The 14,140-nt window shown below is 49.4% G+C and overlaps 6 protein-coding genes across 6 annotated transcripts; 3 read left to right on the top strand and 3 right to left on the bottom strand.

Moving 5' to 3' along the window:
- Positions 1–761: 761 nt before the first annotated feature.
- N7471_007107 (uncharacterized protein) lies at positions 762–1,088 on the top strand (the record flags this gene model as incomplete). The annotated part of the gene is made up of 1 exon (XM_057279826.1): positions 762–1,088. One exon carries the CDS (start codon positions 762–764, stop codon positions 1,086–1,088), a length of 327 nt encoding a protein of 108 aa, XP_057134086.1.
- A 490-nt stretch (positions 1,089–1,578) lies between these two features.
- N7471_007106 (uncharacterized protein) lies at positions 1,579–2,663 on the top strand (the record flags this gene model as incomplete). The annotated part of the gene is made up of 3 exons (XM_057279825.1): positions 1,579–2,252; positions 2,277–2,434; positions 2,491–2,663. The coding sequence occupies 3 exons, from the start codon at positions 1,579–1,581 to the stop codon at positions 2,661–2,663; spliced, it is 1,005 nt and encodes a 334-aa protein (XP_057134085.1).
- A 985-nt stretch (positions 2,664–3,648) lies between these two features.
- On the top strand, positions 3,649–5,545 carry N7471_007105 (glycoside hydrolase family 18 protein; the record flags this gene model as incomplete). The annotated part of the gene is made up of 5 exons (XM_057279824.1): positions 3,649–3,757; positions 3,813–3,875; positions 3,930–3,943; positions 4,000–4,127; positions 4,183–5,545. 5 exons carry the CDS (start codon positions 3,649–3,651, stop codon positions 5,543–5,545), a joined length of 1,677 nt encoding a protein of 558 aa, XP_057134084.1.
- Positions 5,546–6,242: 697 nt separating this feature from the next.
- On the bottom strand, positions 6,243–9,440 carry N7471_007104 (putative plasma membrane H(+)ATPase; the record flags this gene model as incomplete). Its single annotated transcript, XM_057279823.1, has 4 exons — positions 6,243–7,949; positions 8,000–8,698; positions 8,761–8,984; positions 9,035–9,440. The coding sequence occupies 4 exons, from the start codon at positions 9,438–9,440 to the stop codon at positions 6,243–6,245; spliced, it is 3,036 nt and encodes a 1,011-aa protein (XP_057134083.1).
- A 1,216-nt stretch (positions 9,441–10,656) lies between these two features.
- N7471_007103 (uncharacterized protein) lies at positions 10,657–11,067 on the bottom strand (the record flags this gene model as incomplete). Its single annotated transcript, XM_057279822.1, has 1 exon — positions 10,657–11,067. One exon carries the CDS (start codon positions 11,065–11,067, stop codon positions 10,657–10,659), a length of 411 nt encoding a protein of 136 aa, XP_057134082.1.
- Positions 11,068–11,821: 754 nt separating this feature from the next.
- Positions 11,822–14,098, bottom strand: N7471_007102 (glutamate--tRNA ligase GUS1; the record flags this gene model as incomplete). The annotated part of the gene is made up of 3 exons (XM_057279821.1): positions 11,822–13,316; positions 13,383–13,768; positions 13,838–14,098. The coding sequence occupies 3 exons, from the start codon at positions 14,096–14,098 to the stop codon at positions 11,822–11,824; spliced, it is 2,142 nt and encodes a 713-aa protein (XP_057134081.1).
- Positions 14,099–14,140: the final 42 nt, after the last annotated feature.

The following is a 14,140-nucleotide window of genomic DNA, read 5'->3' as shown; positions in this document are numbered from 1 at the left end:
CGGTAGCGGACGGGAATCGTATGCCTTATGTCCCGCGACATAGACTTGTCTGCTCTTGTGGGACTCGACCATATCGAAATCTGCTGTTCCGAATGAATGTCTGCAACCCAGCTACCGTATTTTGCTTTCATCCTCTCCGAATAGAGGAGATAAGAGGAGAGAGAATATTATCTTGCTGGTCCCATTCACAATGACTTCTGACTAATTTTCCCTTGCCTAAGATTGTCGGGTTTTGGATTGGGCCTCCCCCTATCGAAGATCCAAGTAAGCACCCCTTTTCACACTACGGGGAGCCCGATCGATAACATCTCCGAGCGTCTGAGAGTACTTGTAGACGCGCATGTATTTTCACACGGTAACTATACCGTAGACTGGTGTCCGTTCGTCGACATGACGAGTCTTATGTGTTGCACTGAGGTACTGGTGCAACTGCGTAGTCCCCAGGGATCACCAAAAGGCAGATCACAAAGAGAATTGGGATGAAGGATTAAGGGAAATGGGAGGAGAGAAAGAGAATTCAGAGATGGGAGATAAATATAGAGGATGACTAGAAGGCTTGGATTTCATATGAAATTTGCCAGGTGAGAGGATGTGAAGTTGCCCAGGTGACCTCATCTCATAAAAGCAGGTGCGTGTCACTACTACCCTTTTGGGAAGCGGAAGTTGAAATAATGGATACATATGTTATGTATTCATTCCCTGGGAACTCCAAAGTCTTTCATCTCCTTCTTAAACCCTTTCATCACAGTTTGATGATCAAAATGACTTACACGGATAAAATTAATTCGATCGACCGTCTATCAGGAAAGACAAAAGCTATATATGCACTTCAGCGCCTTCGAATGACACCGAAACTCTTACTTCACGGCCGGTTTCATAATCTTGCATCGCTTTTGGATAACCAAAGAGCCGTGCGAAAGATATACCAACGTCATATAGCTTCGACTAAGAAGCGTGATAAAATATCCTCCAATGCCCCAAAGAAGGATTCAACTGATTCAATCGAAGCGTTCTTAGACGTGCTTGAGAAGGAGGCTGAGGAACTCTGCCTTAGCATGAAGAAGCTCTGGGTTTCCGAGGATGACTGACTCAGCGCTCTGGAAAGGCGGGTATGTAGTCCGAAGGAGGAAATGATGGAATTTCTGGTCGAATATCCTCTTTGCAAACCCCTTCACTAGAGGCTAGTGCAGTGTGAGGTGGTTGCTACGCCCGCGGGTTCGGATACATTCAGATGATGGAGTACGCGGTACTGGTTATTGTATGCTGGAATGTGAATATCACGCAAGATCTCGAGGGTTTGAACTGAGTCCAGGAGAAGGGAAATATTTGTATACCAAATCCTAAATGGTTGCTATGTCTATGCCTCCTCAACAAGAGAGATACTTCAAAGCATTTAGAGGTCTGGGGCTCAGGGCTAGAAGAGGGAACACACGTACATACCAAAGCCCATTTGAGTTGAATTAAGGCGGCACATACTAAACGCAAAAGCCTGGCTAAGCTCTGGCTACGATATCTGGTGTCGCTCTAATGGAATTCTTTTGCTAACTACATACAAAATGTATTCGTGTGTGATGAGATATGCCCAATCGGAGGACACCGCCGCTTTTCTCGCTTGTGGGGTGTATCGTGGGAACAATTTTAGTTGCATGGTCACCTTCATCCGTTGGACTTCTCCTCGGTCGAGTCCTTCAGGGTATTGCTGGCTCTGCTGTTTGGATTGTCGGCCTTGCCACTGCAGCAGACACCGTGCATGAAAGTAACATGGGCAAGGTGATGGGTGTGATTATGACTTTTGCCAGCGCTGGTATAATCAGCTGGCCCATGGTCTCCGGTATCCTATTAGATTCTGTGGGATACTGGTTGACGTGGTGTGTTCCCGTTGGCACTTTGGTCATTGATATCATCGTACGTTTATTGATGATAGAAAATCCCCAGGATTCGACCCCTGCTTCCTCTGACAGCTCGGATGAAACAACGTCTCTTCTTCCCTCACAAACGCAAACTGAGCCCCATGAAGCGTCTACTACATTCGGCTTCTGGGTCTTCCTGCTTCTTGATAGTCGTGTGCTGACAGCATTGGCTGTTACAGTCTTGACCACGGCCATTCTCACCAGTTTCCATGCCACACTTCCTCTGTGTGCAGAGGAGGCATTTGGATGGAAACCAAGACAGGTTGGAATAAGGTTCTTTCTCCTTTCTGTCCCGGCTCTCTTCCTCAGTACCCCAGCTGGATGGCTGCGAGACCGCATCGGGTTCTGATTGCCTATCACTATCAGTCTTGCTCTTCATGCTGTATTTCACGTCCTTGTTGGAGTCGCTGGGAATGACCATTTCCCCTGGGCAACTTTGCAGCATCGGGGTCCTGCGTTATACATTTCATCTATAATCTGCCTCGGTGTTCTGACCTTTTGTGACTGGTGTTGGTCCTGTGGAAGTGACTGGTGAGTCCAATCGATTTCTGGCTTGGAGTAAGACTATTGACTGACACAGCCCTAGCTTCTGTTCAAGCTTATGAGAACGCGACTCCGGGCATTTTTGGACCTCGCGGGGGCCTCTCTCGTGTTTATACTATGACTGACGTAGCTGCCACCAGCAGGATGACCATTGGCCCAGCCATCTCTGGATTCCTCCGGGAAAAGTTTGGCTACACTTCCATGAATTAGGTTTTCGGTAAGTGATCCGGTACATTCCTAGAGAGACTGCGTGTTAATATTTGCGTCTTAAAAATTGCCAGGTGTTATTTATATTATCCTCGCCATTTTTACTGCGTGCTTTTTGCGATCGAAATAAATTTGTTGGGAATGCCCTCATGCAGCATTTGACGCTAACCGAATGGGGTAAGCCCGCTCGGTACAGATCGAGATGTGAGACATATATAGTGGCTTGCATACTGTAGCCCTGGAGGGGGTAGCGTCGAATTTATGAAAAATAGTCTCGAGATTTCCGAAAGAACTTGAATTTTCAACAGAAATAGCAAGCTAAACAAGTTTTGACCCAATTGTGAACATTTCGTCTTCGAAGTGCCAGTCGAGTATAGTTCGACCAACTGAATAGTGTGCCACCGCCCAGATGACCACCAAGATGACCGCCCAGATGACAAGGGATATGGCTCCTGACAGTGATGACCGGGCATAGGATATGGTCTCTACAGCAGGAAAGTCAAACGCTGATGGCCTAGAACCAGATTTTACATCCACACATGCTCATCCCTCGGTGGATTCTTGGATCTACCTTCAGTCCCCTGACAACAACAACACTGGAATGCAGATTAGGGCGCGCAAACACCCCGCAATCCAATCGGAATAGTCATCTGGCAATATCACCTACACATTTTACCTATTTGGGATCGAGGAATGACCCCAAACCTCCTTTACGATCGCTGGCGTGGACATGTGGATCATACCATGCGCTGTGCTCACTGGGTGAGGCAGTTGAATGGGAAATGCGGCCATTGTTTTGTGAAAATAACAAGGACAAAATTCCACTGTATACTATTTAATGATGCGCTATGCTCATTGATGATGACGCTCGGTGTTCTGACGCGTCGTTGTCGTTTGCGTCCCTATATACCCTCTAATTCTATATATTGATTTCTCCATTAATACCTAGCCATTCGACCCTAGCAGATACTGTACTGCCCTTGCCACCATGCATCGGTATCAGGGCCTCCTTCCTTGGTCTATTTTGCTGGCTTCACTTGGAGGAGCAGAGGCGAAGCTGGACTTGAACTCGACCAGCAACATCGTTGTTTATTGGGGTATGTGGTCGTTCATTGTTTAGGCTAGTGGATACTTACATGAGATATACTGAAGGTCAAAACTCTTTCAATGGAAAGGGGGACAAACTACAGCAGCCTCTGGCACACTACTGCGATAGTGAGTGAACCATATATTTGCAATGTGGTCGTTGGAACTAACACGAGACTGTAGATGATGACATTGATGTAGGAACCGAACACCAGGGAATCTTTTGAGATGATAAGCTAACAAAATGGCATAGGTGATACCAATTGCCTTCAACATGATGATCAATGGCCCAGGAGGTGCTCCAGAGATTGATTTCTCTGTCACCAGCAAGGAGTGCGATGTCTTCGAGGGCACCCAATTGAAGAACTGTCCTTCAATTGCGTAAGCATCCATATCCCGTCCGCTGACAATTTACCAGACGGCTGACTACATCCAGCAAGGACATCAAGACGTGCCAGAAGAAGGACAAGACGATTCTTCTTTCAATCGGTGGAGCCACCTACAGCGAAGGGGGCTTCAAGTCTGAAGAAGATGCCAAGGACGGTGCGAAGCTGATGTGGGAGACTTTTGGCCCCAAGAAAGAGAGTTCGAAAGCTCTTCGTCCCTTCGGTGACGCCGCCTTGGATGGGTTCGACTTCGACTTTGAGGCCAATGTCCAACACATGGCCCCCTTCGCCAACGAGCTGCGCTCGCTGATGGAGGCTGATAAGAGCAAGCAGAAGTTCTACTTGACAGCAGCACCGCAATGCCCCTATCCCGATCAGGCAGACAAAGAGATCCTCAACGGTCCTGTCTACATCGACGCTATCTGGGTCCAGTTCTATAACAACTATTGCGGCGTCAACAACTTCAACACCGACAGCTCAAGCAGCAAATACAACTTCGAAGAGTGGGACAACTGGGCTAAGACGGTGTCAAATAACAAAGATGTGAAGGTCATTGTCGGCGTGCCAGCATTTACTTCTGCAGCTAGCACGGGGTACATTCCCGCGTCTGAGTTGGCAAAGGTGATTGAATACACGAAAAGGTTCAAGAGCTTTGGGGGTGTTATGATGTGGGATGCCACACAGGCATACGGCAATGATGGGTTTATCGAGGACGTCCGAAAAAGCCTAGGCCCTGCGAATGATTCCGGTTCGTCGTCGCTCGATCCGGTGTCAACCTCGGCATCTACCTCTACGTCCACTGACTCAACGAAGACAACCACGGCAACCACGACGGTGACCTCGACGACGACGCCGTCTTCCAATGCACCCGACTCCTCACCCTCGTCTTCCTCCTCCTCATCTGCTTCTGCTTCGCAAGAGGCAGCTGAAGAAACCACCAACACCAAGGAACAGAAGCCCAACCCGACTACTTTCACCACCACAACAGCAAAGCCCAAGTCTGATGATACCGAGGCAAAGCCGACTCTTGCTGCAACAACAACAACAGCAAAGCCCAAGTCTGAGGATACCGAGGCAAAGCCAACCGCAAAGCCTAAGGCCTCCACAACTACATCTGCTGAGACAACTACGGCTCCTGCCTCAAATGCTAGCCCGCCGGATGAGGATCAGTCGAGTGAGGATGACTCGCAGAGCAACGACGATAATCACTCGAGTGAGAATGACACGCAGAGCAACGGCGATAATTCAGGCGGTGAATCAAATGACGTATCGGATGATAATACTATCAAATCTGTCACCGGCATCGACCTTCTTAGTTTACTAAGTGGCCTCCGTGACGCGAACAAGGCTGCTAGCGGCCTCCTCAAGAATCTAAACAGCAATCTCCAACATGCTCAGCGCAACCGTACCTGAGCGCTTGAGGTTGCGGCAAAACCTGCATTGTCGTCGACAAGTTTCATTCCTTCTGTCAGTTCGTGTCTCTGTGAAATGGATGCACATGATGGGACTGTTGAGTGATATAAGAACCTTTACAATTCACTGATGTTATTTTAGATTCAGCTCACTTCCATTTGTGGTTTGAATCTTCAGTCTTCTTTTACACCCTTCGGCCTTATTACTTTCAACCCATCTAATTTGCCGTCTGCCCTCTATGTGATACCCATTATTTAATCTTGGGCTTTTGATGCTTGCAAATTACAACATGTTGATTGCTTTTGCCTTCTCAGAATGGGGCTACTCTTACATTTTATTAATCATACAATGAAAACACTGTTGGACTTACGGGTGCAGCTCGTTCGTTATTTTTACAGCTGCGAGAGTATCACATGTCTTCCATCCACACAATAGTAATAAATGATTGAATTCAAAAGACAAAACTAGAGGTATTTGAGCGCCATTAGGATACTTGCAAGCAGATTTAACAATTAGAGATTAGCATAGACACCCTCGTGCTTTTGTATGTTTCCCCTCGACAACACGCCATAGTGATTACCTTCATCACCATCGACAACACCCAATTAGGCCAGGAACAGGACAAAAGAAAACTTTCAACATCCAATCATAGTTGACTCCGGACATCATACCTTCTTCCACTTGATATCCCACCCCTTTACTCAGCCTCCTCCTCCTCCTTGCTTGTAGCCAAGCGTAACCGGCCTTTCGGGGCGCCCCCTTCCTCGTACTCAACCACAAGACGAGACAAGTGAGCAAGGAAACTCTCGATTTTGATCTCCCCCTTGTCGCGCTGGACACGACCCATATTATCGAGCCACTTGATCTTGTTCAAGATGAAGTATACCAAAGCGATAACAATCGACACACCAAGTGAATAACCCCAGATTCGTACAACAGTGACGATGTCAGTCCAGCCATTCTTCGTCTCTACAAAGTGATCTGCCGGCTTGGTCTTCATGTCTTCGTTGGTAAACCAACCAAACAGACAGAAGATAGTAGCCAAAGTGTCAACGCCGAGGATCGCGGTCACCAGGTGGATAGATGGCCATGTGTCGATGCCGCGAGTGACAAAAATGAGCCAATTCTCTGTGAGCGCCACTTCCAAAAAGAGAACCTCTTGAATAGATCCCCAGTTTTGGATAATGCCTCCGGACTTCAGGAACATGCTGCCTCGTATAACCCACGTACCTAAGGCGAGAAGTACACCAAGTACGCAAGAAATGAGCCAGATTTTGGGAAGTTGCCATTCAACAGGTCGTAACTCGAAGGATGCATGATCATAGGCCACCGCAACGGTCGCAAGATCAGCGAATAATGCCAGGAAGACAATAAGCTCGACACGGATGCTTTCATTGAGGATAATCATCGAAGTCACCAGGTAGATCTCAAGGTGCAAGCATAGTGCAATGCGGTACTGGATGTATGACTTCATGCGGTGGAAGATTTGACGTGCGACCTTAATCGAGTCAATGATGGTCGAAAGTCCAGGTTCAAGGAATACGATGTCTGATGCAGACTGGGCGGCTTCCGAGGCGCCTTCAACGGCAATGCCACAATCAGCTTTTTTAAGAGACGGTGCGTCATTTACACCATCACCGGTCATAGCGGTCAAGTGGCCTCGTTCTTGCAGCATTTGTACGACTTGGTATTTGTGTTCCGGGAATACCTCGGCAAAGCCGTCCGCTTTTTCAACAAGATCACTAGCCATAGCACCACTCAAACCGCCGTGAATTAGCTTGTCTGAGTTATACACCTTGGTGCCCAAAGCCAGCATCTTGCAGGTTTCTTTTGCAATGGCAATAGCATCACCGGTGAGCATCTTGACGCTGATACCGAGATTCTGCGCTTCGCTAATAGTATGGGCTGTGTCTTCTCGGGGCGGATCAAACATAGGCAGCATTCCAAGCAAAGCCCAATCTTCGCCTTCCTTTTGAACAGCAACACCCAGAGAGCGGAAGCCTCGATGCGCAAATTCTTGGGCTTTGGCCTTGTATAAGTCCGCAGTCTCCTTTGAGCAGTTTGTCAATTGAAGCACGGCTTTCGGAGCGCCTTTGGTGCAGGTATATCGAATGCCATCGCAGGTGGCAACAGTGACAATGCGTTTTGAAACCGGATCAAAGGGCGTGAAAGTTTCAGTTGACCAACCCCGTCGCAAGATTTCTCGTGCTCTTGGGTATTGTCTAAGCGTCAAGATTGTCACCTTATCAATCGGATCGAGAGATTCAATATTGTGCGAGGATGCGAGAGCAGCAACGGCGAACATCCAGTCAACATCGACGCCTTCAGCCACATAAGGATCACGAATACTCAGTTTGTTTGCCGTCAGAGTACCGGTCTTGTCGGAACACAGAATGTCAACACCCTATTTTACTGTTAGTATTTGAACGGCAGTCCAAGTTGATGCCGACTTACGGCTAGCGATTCAATTGCAGTCAGCTTTTGCACAATGGCTTTCTTTTTTGCCAGATAGGCAGCACCAACAGCCATGGTGGTAGTCGTCACAACAGGTAGACCGACAGGTACACCAATGATTAACAAAGACAGAGTGTAGTGAAGCAAAGTCTGCTGACCAGGCGAAGCGATAGGAATATGACGGAAGAAACCACCAATCCACGCAGCGAGGATCCAGGCCATAACAAGAATCAAGAGAGATGTTCCGATATTGTCCATGACAAGTTCGAAGTGACCAGCACCTTTAGCAGATTGCACCATAGTTGCAGTGCGGCCAACGAAGGAAGTCCTCGCACCCGTTTGAACGACTGCATACGCCTTGCCACGCTTGCAGCCAGTCGTGTAAAAGATCATGTCTCCCATATAACGATCCACGGCAAGCGACTCGCCCGTGATGGCAGAGTGATCACAAGCCAAGATAGGATAACCACGTCTGCGAGCCTTCTTTGCCTGGTGTTCGTCTTCCTCCTTGGCCTTGCCATCACCTTCATCCCTTTCCTTATCGGCCTTGCTTGGGTCATCCTCTTCATCAGACTCGGACCCTCCACCTAGCATACCCTGCTCTTGAAGTTGGTTGAACTCTTCCCAGCCATGTTCATCCTTGACGTCACAGATGACCCTGGAGTCTGCAGGCACAACTTGACCTTCGCCAACAATGACCTAAACGATTGATTAGAAGTCTGTGGTATACCAATGTTGGGGCCCATCGAAAATAGACTTACTACATCGCCTGGAACCAACTCTCTAGCAAGACATTCTTGTTGAGTACTGTCACGAATAACTTGCGCACGCAGGGCAATGTCACCCTTGAGACTCGCAACCACATCCGCAGCCTGCTTCTCCTGATACCAGCCCACTGACGCATTCAGACACAGGATACCAATGATGACACCGAAGTCAACCCAATCCTCTAGACCAGCGGCAAGCAAAACAGCCAACTCCATGACTATGCCCAGGTCAGCGTGGTAGTGGAGGAAGGGAGCGTTGGGGACTCACCGTAGAGAATTGGACCCTGGAAGTAAGACAGGACCTTAGCGATAGGATTCTCCTTCTCGGCCGTCAACTCATTCCACCCAGCCCGACGGCGACGCAGTGGAACTTCATTGCTAGAAAGTCCCTCTCGGATATCCGTCATGGTCCACTCGTCCGGAAACTTGCCGGTTTCCGCCTCGACCTTTTTGACGTGGACCTTTCGCTTCTTCCACGGGGCGTACCAGACTCGTTTCTCGACCAGTTCCCCCCGCTCTTCATCCGCTGCAGCGCCATCATGGAATGTCGACACATATTTGACGAGCTTTCCATACTCGTCCAGACTGTTCCAGTCCCCGCTCAGAGATGCCCGAGAGATACGTGAGCTGCGGCGGCGAGCGTCGGCACGCTCGGCTTTGCCCTCGCCAGTCATGTTTCACTTTTTAAGTCAGATAAAAGTTATTCCGACATGGATAGACCGGATATATACATACCTGTCAAAGGTGACAATATTATTGATGGTATTAAGAACGAATGCACCGAGAAAAACAGGATATAGAAATGAAGAAACAATGATACCAAAAAAATGAGCTTTTCCAATGTTCTACCCGCGCCGAAGCACCTGCAGGATGAAAAGAAGGGAATATAATTGCGATTGTATCTAGAGTAGAAAAGAAAAGAAAAGAAAACAGTTAGCGTAGCGAAATGATCCCATTCCAAAGGAAATCATGCTGACGTCGAGCCAGGAAGCCTTCGGGAGAAACATCTCACGCCCACGCATGTATTCTCGTTGTTTGGTCTCCGTACTCGGTACTTCGAGGGGGATGAAGCCGGGAAACCAGGTCTCGAAAGGGACGAGCCGCGGACGACCCGAAAAACTCCCGCCGGGTATTGATCGATAGAATACTGGTTCGACCAATCCAGGCAAAGGCTAGAACCCTTCAGTCGGCGCTAAGGTCGAAAGAAGCTGGTGGTGCAGGCAGGTACCCGAATTGACTTCGAGCCAATAAGGAATTCACCCACGGATCATGGAAGATGCTCCCTCGGAAAGCCCAGAACACACGATAGGGGCTCAGGCCGTGTGTTTGTGACTGCAGGATATTCTGCCGCTCTAAAATTACTACAGATGTTCGAGGTTGCATGTGGATATGATCATCAATTAGTGCACCTAGGTATCCTAGGACAATCATTTGGCGTTGAGTATTGTAGTCATTCGAAAGCCATCAACCCGAAGCAACTGGGGAAGCCCTTCAAGCATACGTGAATGAATGAGCTAGACTCACTTTCGCTGTAGGGAACGGCCGGCTGTCCGGATGTCAACTAAATGCATGCAGGTAGTCTTCAACGTCATACGTGTGCCCATTCCGCTGACAGCCGGCCGGCGGAATTTACATCCATTCCACGCCAGTTCATGAATGGTCGGGAGAAGTCAAACGGTCCGAAAGTGAAGCAGATAATCTGGGCAATGGAAAGTATAAGCATGGTAATGAACAGCTTACTATCGTTGCTGTCACACATTACTGCTGGGATGGGGCTTTTTCATGTCGGCTGGGCTCATGTCTGGGCCGAGCCATGCGCTGGTTTACATGGCTTTGGAGCAGTTGATGTTGGCTAAGAAGAGCGGCATAATTGATCACAGTATCTTTGGCCTAGTGAGCGAGGGTCTGGGTACCGAAGACGTGTGAGAATCTTAGGTCCGTGATTGCTTCTTGAATCTGACGAGTAAGATCAATATAAGCGAGTGGTTCTTGGTGGCCCATGTGGTCGTATTGTCGTAGGTTAAGAGAGGCGAGATGCCCGGAGACATACACCATTCGGTCATCGGCATTTGGGGTTGAACTTGGGCGGTTGCAATATCGGTCATAAATCAATCTGACAACATCTGGTATAAATAAACCAAATATATACTCAAGCATCTCGACACTTTCTTCTGCTATTGTGATGTCGAAGGTTTGGGTAACATGGGGCTGGAAACCACGGGTGGTAACGGACGCAGAAGACGACGACGACGAGGCAGATGAATTTAAGACAGACCTGCCAGGGAGATAGATCACCCGCATTGCAGTTGGATTCGGCCACATGTGACCGTATTAAGCCCAACACGCGCCATGACAACCCTTCCCAGACAACCTGCTACGAGTTGCCCTTGCGTCCAATCCAGCCCTTTGTATGTGTATGCGTAGGGGATTGTGACATGGGTAGGTAGGGGTGCAATGCCCATGGAAAAGGTGTAAATATGGACTGGATCCATGGGTGAGATGGTTGTCTGGTGTAGCAAGTGGAAGGCCTCGGGATTCAGACAGAAACCATCCCAAAACTACAGGAGCAAACGATAAAGTTGGGATGAAGGATAGAGGTTATATAAACCTGGACTTTTCCCGCAGTTTGAACTCTTCTTCTCTCCTCGCCTTTATCAACCTGCTTGCTTGGTAAGTGCCCCTTGCCCCTTGCCCCCCATCTTCTTTCAATTCCCTCAACTCCCATTGGATTTGAATCAAACAAATGACGGTTCCATCAAAATGAAGCTATAGAAGGCCTGCTCTTTAGCCCACTTCTGCTTGGGGCCGCTCAGATCGGCGCGCACACCGAAACCGTAGCTGACACCGATGAACAGGTTGATCTGCCACAGCTGGGCAGTCTTGATGAGAGTTTCCTCAGACTTGTGGCGAAGCTGGGTTCCCAATCCCTACGCGACACTACAGAGCCATCCCTATTCATATGGATTTTATTGAACGCGAAGTGGAAGCATATAAACATCTTCCATTCTTCTTTTCATATATCACATAAAGCATGCTTCACATCATAACACAGCATCTATTTGGTCTTGCCGGAAGGAATGTTGAAGAAGACCGCAGGCTTACCAGGAGCATAAGCACGGTCAACGCGGTAGTAACCCTTGCGGTCGAACTGGATGATGTCGCTCTCCTTGAGATCAGCAACGTTGCAGTCGGCCAGACCCTCCTCGCGGAACTCGGTGTGCATGTTGAGGAAGTCCTCCAGAACATCATCCTCTCCGAGAGAATCCTTGGTCAGCAGGTGGTCGAAATCGACCAATTCGACGGGGACCAGGTCCTGTCCCTCGGTGGCAAGCCAAGTAACCTTCTTCTCGGTCTTCTTGACATCACCGGCCATGTGCAGCTCGAGCTCAAGATCGGTAATGATACCGGTCTCAGCATGAGTGCTGATCTTACGCACGATGGCGTTACCCCAGTTCATAAGGGTGATCTCCTCGTCAGGCTTGAAAAGCTTGACATCCTCCTGCTCGAGGATGATCGAGCTACTGTAGACAACCTTCTTCATACCGACGGCAGCGTTCTTGATGTGTCTAGGCTTTTCCTCAGAGTAAGGGGTAGCAGGGCCACCGGTGACGGTGGTCTTGACAACGTTCTTGTTGAAAATGGTAGTGTGGCGCGGGGCAATGGGATCGATGTACTTCTTGTTGGTAGCCCAGATAAGACCCCAGTCGAAGTTGGTCACAGCCTTAGAGGGGCCCTGCTTTAGGATGAATTCCCGCAGAGCAGGAATGGTCATACCGCGGCGACGGATACCACGGATAGTAGGGAAGCGAGGATCATCCCAGCCCCAAACGAGACCAGTCTCGACCAGCTTGGTCAGCTTACGCTTGGAGAGCAGGGTGCGAACAAAGTTCATGCGGGCGAAATCCCACACCTGCACATTGCGCATCTTCATAGTGTCCAGCATCCACTGGTACTGGGGGTTACGGTCGCGGTACTCAATAGTACGCAGAGCATGGGTGACACCCTCCATTGAGTCAACAATAGGGCAGGCAAAGTCGTAAGTCGGGTAGATCTTCCACTTGGTGCCGGTGCGGTGGTGGGGTGCTGGGTTGCAGCGGTAGATAACTGGGTCACGCATAGCCTTATTAGGGCAGTCGAAGGAAATCTTCGCACGAATGCACCAGCGAAGACCCTCCGGGGTGCTGTTCTTCATCTCCTCCAGACGAGACAAGCTCTCCTCGGGGGAAAGATCGCGACGCTGGCTAGGCAAGCCGTCCCATCTCTGGGCAGCCATGGTCTCCTTATCGGTATCATCGGCGTAGGCGTCGCCCTGCTTGATGATCTTGATGCAGTAGTCGTACAACTCGTCGAAGTAGTCACTGGTGTACGTCATCTTGTTGGGCTTAATGCCCATGAGCGCAAGGTCCTCTACGATGGCATCCTCGAACTCTTGCTTCTCGTTCGAAGGGTTGGTGTCGTCGAATCTGAGAAGCATAGTACCGTTGTACTTCTCGTGCGCAAAGTAGTCGTTGAGAAGAGCGGCCTTGGCGTGACCAATGTGGAGGTATCCACTACATTAGAACGAACCATATTAGTTTCAAGGACAAAGCAAACCAAGCGACTGGGTCACAACTCACGAAGGCTCGGGAGGGAATCGGGTAACGACGCCGTTCTCGGTGTTCTTGAGCGCAATGTCGTAGCTGGCACCCTCCTTGGATTTGGCCACCTTCTTCTCCTTAGCAACTGCGTTCATGGATTCCACAGCAGCGGTAGTCCAGGGGCAAAGCTCCTCCAAGAACCGGTACCAGCGGGTTAGGTTCACAAGGGATCCCTTCTTCAGGGCGGCAGCGGCGACACGGTTGCCTCGGAGAGCACCCCAAAGGGCAATGTCGGGGGTAGACAGAGAGTATCCGACCACGAACGAGCGCATGAGGAGGTGAGAATCAAGGCGCTGGAGGACGGGATCGATGGCTTTGAAATCCAAGGTGGTCAGTGAATCCAACTGAGAGATCCACTCGGTCTCCTATTGCGAAGAATCGTGTTAGGGACATTTTGTTACCAAAAATGACTCGACCGCGGGGTAGTAACTCACCACCTTGGAATCCTTGCCAGCCAGGAAAGGGAAGTGCGTAGTAAGTTCCTGGATGACATTGGCAGTACCAAAGACAGAGTTGGAGCCACTGGTGAGCTGCACAATGGCCTTGTCCCCATCCTGGAGAAGAGCAGTGTCCTCATAGGTGATGTTGACGATGGGGGTGGGGCGGGCCTCATTGATGGAGGTGACGATGAGAACCGCGGGCAGGAGCGCCGCGTGGTTGCCACGAGTGGCCACTTTCAACTCGTACTGAGACATTGCGCAGAAGTGTAGTGTGGGAAGCAATGTGAATTTCTGGAG

Source organism: Penicillium samsonianum, assembly GCF_028829775.1.
Source record: "Penicillium samsonianum strain IBT 33392 chromosome Unknown utg000004l_segment0_segment0, whole genome shotgun sequence".
Classification (NCBI taxonomy): Eukaryota; Fungi; Ascomycota; class Eurotiomycetes; order Eurotiales; family Aspergillaceae; genus Penicillium; species Penicillium samsonianum.
The sequence above is the reverse complement of the archived record's forward strand: the minus strand, read 5'-3'. Positions and strand labels throughout refer to the sequence as shown.